Source organism: Solea solea, chromosome 7 (assembly GCF_958295425.1).
Source record: "Solea solea chromosome 7, fSolSol10.1, whole genome shotgun sequence".
NCBI classification, from domain to species: Eukaryota; Metazoa; Chordata; class Actinopteri; order Pleuronectiformes; family Soleidae; genus Solea; species Solea solea.
In genome coordinates, this window is record NC_081140.1 from 19,567,591 (window position 1) to 19,577,501 (window position 9,911).

Below are 9,911 nucleotides of genomic sequence, written 5' to 3' on the forward strand. Positions count from 1 at the left end.
CAGGAAAAAAATATTTTTGGTATCAAATGGATTAGGTAAAAATTATTAAATAATAAAAACTCACTTTTGAGTCCTTCACTGCTATAAAATGTTTTTTTCTTTAACTGTACAATAGAGGAACGACACTCAGGAGCGAGTGTTGTGTGGGTGTTTACATTGTTTTCTATTTACTTGCTGTCACAGCAGTGGTGGATTAAGGCATTTTGATTCATAGAAAAACTTTCTAAAAAAAAACACGAAGCATAGACTTAATAAAAAGAAGGTGTACACTCATAGAAAGACAAACCTAAGAGACTGATTGGTAAAGTGAATCCAGCTTGGCTAGAATCTGGCAGGTTTGACTTCGTATAGTTAACGTAGATTATCTGTTCATGAGGTCATAGCAGGGAAAACAGTTGATTGCCGATAGTAATATAAAGTCTCTCCAATTCACCTGAAACCTCAATCAGACTGGGATTAGGATCTGGGCTAGGACTCAGATTATGATTGTGTCTAAGACTGGAGAGAGCCTGTTCCAGGTGATCTGAAAGAGTTTTCTAGGCTTTTAAAAAGCAGGTTTGATTATGACGTCCACGAAAAACCTTCGCTGGATTCCAGAAGAAGAGGCACTTCAAGAGTTCGTAGCTTGGACGGTGATTGTAAGGCTTATGCTCTACTAATAGGCAACAATGTGATGCTTCACTTCCGAAGAAAACAAAAAGCGTGGCGCGAAAACAGGAAGCCACTCAGAAACTGTCCATTTCAGTTTTCTAAATAGAGATGATCTGAGGATGAAACATTCTGTCCTTCAGGTGATTAGGAAGCACAGATGAGGCATCAGTCTTTCGATTTCATCTCTTCACATCTTTCTTTCACGATTGATCCAAAATCCAAAATTCAGGTATACAGACAGAAAATTATATTAAGATTTGATGTAAAAAAAGATAAATAGTGCAAATAATGCCGGACATTCAGTCTTTCATCCTTTTTCTCCTCCTCCACCGCTCTCTTTTTCTTTTTCATCCAAAAAAATTAGAATTGAAAAAAAACAAGTCCTTTCTTGTTGTTTCTTTCCACTGAGGGGGAGGCAATAAATAATAAATTAAATAACATGTGTAGGATAGACCCTGTGGGTGAACTGTCCTGGACAGTAAATGTGTCTGGCCTTCAGCATGAAATTTCTTCCACTGGCGCTCAGAAAACTGAAGGTTACACCTGAGAATGAGACAGAAGAACAGCGGTTAGTCATCGGCATAAGATGTGATCACATCTTTATGGTCCAAATAAACAAAATATGTGGAGATTCATTCAAAAAGCTATTTTATATGAGGGTCAGACAATAGATGCAAATAAAGCTGAATATGAAGGAAGATTTTGCACATCACAACCTACATTTCTTGCTGTTTTCATGTAATTTTCCATTTGTAATGGAATCATGACTTTGAAGAATGTAAATATATGACTATACTGTATACATCTATATATTTCCAACTCTAACATTGAGTCAGTCAAAATGTGGATAAATGAATTAACCATCAGACCAATGTGACGGTGGTTTGATATGTAAATAAACATAAAATCTTCATAAAATATGTGAGTCATAAGTATCTTCTGTCAGCCATATTCTCTGATGAATTAAAAAATATCCAGATTCTGTTTTTTATTTCATCTCTAATCCCAGTTCTTGGTTGTTTTTGATTAAAGTCTGACGAACACAGGGTCAATAAAATAAAAAAATAATAATTCTGTGTGTGTGTGTTTCTGTAGGTGGTGTGTGTTCTTACCTCAGTTGCAAATACACACTGCTCCATCCGCTCTGGGATGATGAACACAGGGTGATACAGACTGTCCTTTGAATAAGTGGGAGGCGGCACAACGATGGACGGGTCACACTTCTTACTGTAAGTGAGACAGAGAGAGAGTGAGTGAGTGAGACGGGGTTTGAGGCGGCAACAAAAACAACTAAAACACTTGAAGGCTTGTGAACATGGGACTGATCAGATAATAACAAACAAACATGCTGTAACTTAAAGGATGAAAATGAGAGCACACACACATGCCTGTGGGTACAATGATTGACATTAAGTATTCACTGATGCATCACAGCTAAAGAGCCTACACACACACACACACACATAAAGTTATAAAGCATATGATAATTTCTTACAGGTCAAAATTGTTCTTCACCATGCGCTGCTCCTCATTCGCCAGGTTACAGTCTGCCATTTTGTTTTTAAACATGGCCATGTTGTCGCTGCCCTTCTCCACCAACGCCGCGTCTTTATTGGACACTTTCAGTTGTCCTCCAGGGATGAGGAAGGCCTCCTTCTCTCTCAGGCTGCTCAGTGGTCCTCCTGGTAAACTCCCATTATAGGGTCCACCGCCGCCGATCACTGCGTTGCGGTTATTCACCGCCTCCAGGTCATTCTTCACCGACCTGGAAATGGCCGTTAGCTCCCTGCCGCGGCGTAGCTGGCGCAGAATGTGAATCGCAGCACAAAGAAGCAGAGTCAGTGTCACCAGGCCGAGGGTGACAGCGGCGATGAGGGCAGGAGAGGAATCGTCTTGGACGTAGGGTTTCGTGGTTGGTATGGTCTTCACGGAATACTCACACCGTGCGCCCATGAAGCCCGGCGGACACTGGCACACGGGGCCAGTGAAGTGGGTGTAACACGTGCCACCATTATCACAGGGGAAGTGGTCGCAGGGACTGGCGCGCACAGAGCAGTCCTTACTCGTGAAGCCAAGTGTGCACACGCAGGTGTAGTCATTGATGCCGTCGATGCAGGTGCCGGCATTACGACAGGGGTTGCCAGCACAGTCGTCTATGTTGGTCTCACAGCGGGATCCAATGAAGCCCTGGCGACAGCGGCACATGATGCGGTGACCGAGATCCAGACACTGAGCGCCTGCAGAGACACAGAGACGGAACGGTTAATAACACAAAACTGGAAGATACCAACACAGAGGCTTGAGGAGAAAGTTAATGCGTAACTTTTGTTATGCAATAAGAAAATGCAGCTTTTATATTGAAGGTATAATCTACAAGATGTCAGGGTCAACTGTTTTCTATACTTTGACACACACTTCACCAGGAAATACTGAGGAATACTGGAATAGATCAGTAGAAACAGCCGTTCAGAAACAAGATGGATGGAATTAGGATGCTGTCGACATGATACAAACACAGCTATCACCAGCTGTCAAGATGCTGGACACATTCTTTCACTGGTTATCAGTCAGACTATGATTACAGAGTCTTAAAGGGAAGAAGTGAAGGAGACAGAGAGGAAGGTGTGAGGGGGGACGGGGAGTGCAGAACAGAAAAGTGGAACTTGTTTATTTCAGCCTTTTTTTTCCTCAAAACAGATGCTTTTCATCAGGAGAGAAACATGTGCATGATTAGAAATGTCCTGAGATGTTTTCCACAGCAAGGACGTCACATTGCATGCAAAGGTGTAACTGAGATGATAAAGGGAACAAGAAACTGAGGAAACTCTGGGGTTGTCTAAAGTCTACAAAACTAAAAACAATGTCCAAAAGTTCCATATTTGGACATCCTGTGCAGACACAGTCAACACGGCACGGCTACAAACTTTTTGCCCTCTCTCAGGCTCACTGAGAGTCAGGAATGACTGCAGATGTGAGATAAGCGGGCAGCAGTTTCTACACGCTAATGAAGACCTGGGGGAGGACTGACGGCTGAATTGAGATCCTCTGAGAGCCAGCACAAACGTGTATTCTCTGTGAGATTCATTGATATTCTTTTATTTTGCAACGCCAGTTATACAACGGCTCTGTCTTACTAACCCACGCTGACAGTCGTCAGTTATCCTGCTCTTGAAAAGACTTCCTATGAAAACAATGGTCACGATGCACTGTATTTTTTTTAGTCTCTGACTCGTTTTAATTTCACTAGAAATCAATTGAGAGCTGGTGAACTGTCACTCAGCAGTGAGTGTAGTTTCAGCTTTTTGTACAAGGCAGCAGAAATCAGCCTGCAGAGACATGAAAGTTCCCGATTAAAACAACACTCTTATTTCAATAAATCGCGGTAATGGGATATTTGACCTGCTATAACAAGCCTTTTGAGGTTTCTGAGTAATATAAACAGCAGATTGACCATTTGAAGGACTGTCACAATCAAACAGAGTGTTGATCATGATGGATTCCTTTCTGAGGCAAATTTCATGTCTCTGCAGGTCATTCAAAAAAACGAAAGCAAAGACTGAAGACGGATGTTGAGCAACTGTATAAGCAGAATCTAATTTGTACTAAATAGGTTCAATGTGCACGATACACAAATGTTTTAAACTGGCTCATTAATCTTGTAAAACGTTTCTGTGCAGCTCTGCAGAAACGAGCAGTGCACCAGACCGGACGAGAACTGCTGCTGCTGCCAGAGCTGCATTCCCGTACACCGGACTCTTGAGAGTGCAACCAGGTAGTAAACAAGAGGCTGGCGTCCTGAGAGACGCAACAATGAGAACGAAAGAGGTTTGTTATCAGACAGGAGATGATAAGACGAGTTCATCTGCTTCTACGTGACAAGTCACACACAGATTCATACACAGGTTTGGTCGACTGAAATGATCCAGAACCTTAACTTAACCATAATTCAAATCTTAGTCATAGTCTTAACCAGGTTTTGGTCTCCATGGGGACAAATCATGTCTAGGTTTTGAGCAGTTTTAACCTGACAATTGGGTGAGATGTCCCTTTAAAGAATGTATATTTGCAGAGTCAGCTAAGTTTGAAAACAGAACCGTTTCCCACTCTTGAGATGTTCACACTTCACCCTCACCCGATAAAATTCTTGTTCTATCTTGTTTGACGAGGAAAACACGACCAAGCGCCAACATCGCTCCACTTCAGCACAACAGCGTCTCCATTTCACAGGACTTACAATACAATCTTGTGAATTCGCCCCCCTGGGCCATTATTCCAGATTAACAACACCAGGTTCCCTACATCAATTCAGATCTGGTTTAAACCGCACATGAACAAGGTTTGGCAGAAGCACGACAACACGATGAGTTGGACACGCTTTCTCTGCAGCTGTTACAAAGCAGACGATTGGTGGAAAGAGGGGGCGGGGCATGTGACGTTACTGAGGAAGTTATTTGGTGTCATGTATGAACGATCAATTCAAAGAGCAATTAATTCATCTTAAAGTAAATCGGTTTGTCACAGTCTCAGACAGAAATGCAGACTTTTGTCTGGAGCTGAGACCAAAGGACCACATATCTGCAAGCTATATCAGTCGTCTGCAGCAAAATGTATCACACAAATCACACACGACACTAGTTGTTGTGACTGTGGAGGAAAAAATACATTTTTCTCTGTTTCTTCTCTGCATCAGATTAAGTCGGTAAAAACAGGATCTGACACATGAGCCAAACACAAACAAAAAGTTTTAAAGCTACCTAGTACTAAAAATCTGCCTCACCCTAACTTCAAGATGGAGAAGAGGTTAAAAACAGGTAAAAGAAAAGTGTTTTTGTATGTGAAATCGCAAATAAACAGATGTCAACAACAGGCTGTACCATTAGCGCAGGGGTTGCTGCTGCATCTGTCGAGCCTCTTCTCACAGTTGGAGCCGGTGAATCCGGGAGGGCAGCGGCAGTTGTAGCCACCAGCGGCATTCTCCACGCAGGTCCCTTCATTAAAGCACGGCCCGTCCGCACACTTCATGGCGCTGGTCTCGCAGTTCTTCCCGTAGAAGCCCTGAGGGCACGCGCACTCATAATCGTTCACCATATCCTAAGGTAGAGACGGGAGGAGAAAACGTTTGAGATAAGATCTCCAAAAGAATCTGGGATAATACATTCGACATCAACGGCGCACTGACTTACTTTGCAGCTGCCACCGTTCTTGCAGGGATTGCTGTCGCACTCGTTGGTCTCGATCTCGCAGTTCTTGCCGGTGAACCCGGGTCGGCAGGTGCAGGTGTAGCTGCCCTGTCCAGTGTTGGTGCACGAGGCATCGTTCTGGCACGGCTTGTGATTGGTACAGTAGTTTAAGTCTGGAGAGGAATAAAGAAGAGCAAAGGAGACACGTTTGGTTAATGAATCTGCCTCAGTTCTATGAACATGTTTGTTTGATGTGATACACGTGCCGAGTTGGGGGGAAAAAAGAAGAGGATCGAGGATAGAGCCCTGTGGGACACCATGAAGCTAAGTGTTCATTAACGACCATGTGAGGAGCCTACCTATTAATTTTTTTTATTAATTCATATGTAGATGACAAACACCTTTGATTGTGAACCCGATTCTAAAAATCAGTATCTGTGACGTTAACTCAACGAGCAGCTGTTTAAGTTACGGCCACTTTTCTTCAGTGACTAAAGCCATGGTCAAGGGCAACGTTTTTTCTTTCACTTCATTTCAACTTACACAGACTTGAAATCTGCAACAGCTCCCTTCAAGTCGATTTCGGCTTAACAATGTGTTCGCAATGTTGAAAGCGCAGGTGGACGTAAAGGTGAGAAGCTTTGCGAACAAAAGACAGAAACAAAAGACAGAAAAATAATTGTGTAAATAAGAGGGAGCGATGGAACGAAAAGACTTCCATCAGTTGATGCGACGCCAACTCCAACAGAGTATTTATCTGAGGTTGTTACTTTTAATTAACATGGTGAGATGTCATTATGGCTCTGTTGTTACTCAAAATAAGACATGAACAGAACTGGTGATTGCACGTTGACCTGTTGGCCTGGACTGTGTGTGTGTGTGTGTTTGTGAGGCTGAACCCACCTTGGTCACAGTACAGGCCTCCCCATCCTTCCTTGCAGTTGCACTGCCACGGCTGCTGACACGTCCCGTGGAGGCAGCCCGGGTGCCGGGCGCACTCATCGCAGCGCTTGCCCTGCCAGCCCTGCCTGCACACACACTCCCCGGGAGACTCACAGAAACCGTTCTTACTGCACCCAGTGGCACAGATGGCTGATGGGAGGGAGGGAGGTGAAAAAAAAGAGAGGGAAAGGGAGAAAGGGGGAGAGAATATTAGTATGAGTGCATGTGTGTCTCATATTCTCCATTCAAATTACAAAACCACAGTGCCCCTCCCCTTCACAGGGCCTCACACACACACACACACACGCAAACACACCTACAAGTGCTTGTTAAGTACTAAGTGAAGCAGCTGGCCCACACAACAAAAGCAGCACATGCTGTCTCCTTTCACGCAACGCAGCGCGCATTAAGCTGCAGCGCGTGTCCCCAGTAAAGCGGGCGGGCGGGCCAAGCCCTGGCCAAGCAGGGGCCCCATTGTTGAGCTCAAAACAAAAGGAGCCAACACACACACACACATACACTGAACATGACAGAAGTTCTAAGATTTTATTTTTTTTGTCCTCCACAGGCACCAGGGCTGGTGATGGTGGCATTAACAACTGCTTGACTTAACAATTTCAAGGCTGCCGGACAAAAAGATGAAGTCCCCTTTTTCCCCCCCACCCCCCCAGTTTCACAAAAAAAGGCGGGGGTAACTCCCATTTTACAGGCAGTTTTGGAGCCAAACTAACTGTAACTGATGTCATAGCGACGACACCATTAAATGTCTGTACATTTAAAGTCTGCTGCATTGTAAAATCATGAGTATACACAATCCATATGTAAATGTAATTTATGATAAAAAAAAGTCCCTACACTGTGAGAGATGATGTATATATGATGAGATATATATACATATATATCACACAACATACAAATGCTTTAAAGGAGCAGTCTGTAGTTTTCTGGCCTGTGTCACTGATAGTGTGTAATAAGGAAATTCTAAAGAAAAAAACAAAGAAAACAAGCATGGTCCTCACAAACAACACATTCACACACAGCAAGGTCAAAGTTCGGCTATACTCACGGAAAGTACAGTACTCGCCGCTCCAGCCCTCCAGGCAGCGGCGGCTCCCCCTATCGTCACACGTGTAGTGGCCGAACGTGTCGTTGCGGGGCCGGCAGTAGGCGGAGCAGGCCTCGCCGTGGTAGAACTCGTTGCACACCACGTGGTAGGAGTACCGCAGCTCGCTCTGGTTGCCGAAGTGAACGTCCTGAGACCATTCCTCTCCGACTGTGAGGCGGCGGTGCGTCGCCAGGCGGCTGATAAGGTTGTTCTGGTTCTCTGGAGGAAGAGGGACAGAGCAACGCAGATTAAACTTTTTGTTCATTTTATTAATGAGCGTGCAAAGTTCACACACTTCCTATTTTCACTTTAAAGTAGGACTTTACTTTGTTGCAACTCGTGCTTTTGTACAAACATTGACATTTTTATAATATATACACAACCTACTGAAACATGAAAAGGCACATGACCACAACTGTGCGTGGTAAACATTCATGCACTCCTCTTCCTTCATATGTGAGGAAACAGCGCCACTGTCGCCGCCTGGCGGTGAAGCAGTGTCACTGCAGCAGCAGTAGTTTTTACCTGTGGACTCGAGGCCTGAAGACTCCGCGTTCCAGGCTTCAATGATGAGAGAGAAGGTTCCCTGAGGAGGAACAGAGGAACCACACATGAACATCAACACATGTGCGCTCAGTGCAGATTAAATTTACATTTACATACATGCATACATATGCTATTATGTCTCATGAACTCATGCATAAAAACAAAAGGGTTGCCGTCACTCACCGGCCACTTAAAGAGAAAAGGCACCCTGATGGGCGCGCTCTCGGAGATGGCGTTGGAGTCTGTGTCCAGGATCTCGGTGAGAGCGGTGCCGTACGTGCACGGAGGCTCCGGGTTGATGACGTCCTGTGAATGCTTCAGGCACACACGGAAAAAGACCTGGCAGACCCGGGACTCCGGGCGACAGACGCTGCGGGAGCTGGTGAAGGAGTCGATCTTCAACTCGAAGACCCCGGAGGAGAGCGCCTGAGGGAGTCAAGTGAGCGCGGGGTAAATCACACTGAATTTTATCTGATCAAACAGAAAATATGTGCAAATGGCGCAAAATATACACGCAAATGAGTGCAACCAGTGCGGGTTTATTTTTAAATTATGCATCGTTTGTGTTTATATAGAGCTGAATTACACCGCGCAGATAACCTGAGAATCACAAATACAACACCACACTTCTAAGTCATTCAAGTGCCGCAGGAATCAAACACACAGTGGGGAGAAAACTCGAGCCACCGCGCGTAAAGACGCGCGTCTGCACAAAACTCCAGCGTCTCCAGAAACCAGCGGTGCAGTCAGAGGAACTCACCGTCCGCGAGGACACAAACAGCAGGAGACACGACAGCAGCAAGCGCGACATGGCTGCGGGCGGAGGGCGCCGGAGCCGCAGGTCCGTAGAGGATCAGTGCGTAAAATCCAAAACGGCTCCAGACGAGGAGGAGGAGGACAGAAAAACAATACGCAGTGCTCCGTGAAGAAGAAGAAGAAGAAGACAAACAAGTCAGGAGCAACAGTCCGTGTGGGCGCGTGTGTGCGTAAGAGAGTGGAGTGGAAATAACACAGAGTAAACTTCCGCGCGGTGATTGAACTCTGGACTGAAGCAGCTGAAGTCGCACCTAAGCTTTATACAGAGGAGAGGAGGAGGGGGAGGAGGAGGAGGGATGGGAGGGAGGGGAGGAAGGGGGCGCTGCAAAAAATGTCCACCTGAAAACTCTCCTCATCATCATCATCATCTCCTCTTCCTCTTTAGCACGCGTTGTGACACTGAACCTGCTCAGGTCAAAGTGAAACTCAAAAAAAGAAAAAGAAAATAATGTGCGATTTCTCGTCAGACTAGAGGAGCGACATGGGCGCGAGGCTTCCCATCAGTGCCAGGACTGTTTGCCAAACACGCACTTTTTTTGTTTGACTTCAACCTGCACTGACACGAAGCTCGCGCACAGTGTACAGACATTTCTTACAGTGTGCACAGCCGAGGAGGCACGGGGGGGGGGGGGGGGGGGGGTCACCACCGGGGTCTGGGCTGGGTTGGGGGC

General features: G+C 45.3%; 1 protein-coding gene across 1 annotated transcript; it reads right to left on the minus strand.

Annotated features, from left to right (window-relative positions):
• Positions 1–311: 311 nt before the first annotated feature.
• Positions 312–9,458, minus strand: dlc (deltaC). The gene is made up of 10 exons (XM_058634822.1): positions 9,185–9,458; positions 8,608–8,850; positions 8,404–8,464; positions 7,840–8,097; positions 6,735–6,923; positions 5,835–6,004; positions 5,526–5,742; positions 2,147–2,888; positions 1,764–1,878; positions 312–1,194 (listed from the first exon to the last, which is right to left on the minus strand). The coding sequence occupies exons 1-10, from the start codon at positions 9,233–9,235 to the stop codon at positions 1,189–1,191; spliced, it is 2,052 nt and encodes a 683-aa protein (XP_058490805.1). The 5' UTR covers positions 9,236–9,458; the 3' UTR covers positions 312–1,188.
• Between the last annotated feature and the right edge of the window lie 453 nt (positions 9,459–9,911).

Excerpts from the sequence above, each read along its gene's own strand:
- dlc (XM_058634822.1), bottom strand. The coding sequence starts at position 9,235 with ATGTCGCGCTTGCTGCTGTCGTGTCTCCTGCTGTTTGTGTCCTCGCGG. Across the intron at positions 8,465-8,607 it reads CTTTTCTCTTTAAGTGGCCG|GGAACCTTCTCTCTCATCAT; the intron begins GTGAGTGACGGC and ends GTTCCTCCTCAG. Across the intron at positions 6,005-6,734 it reads AGGCCTGTACTGTGACCAAG|ACTTAAACTACTGTACCAAT; the intron begins GTGGGTTCAGCC and ends ATTCCTCTCCAG.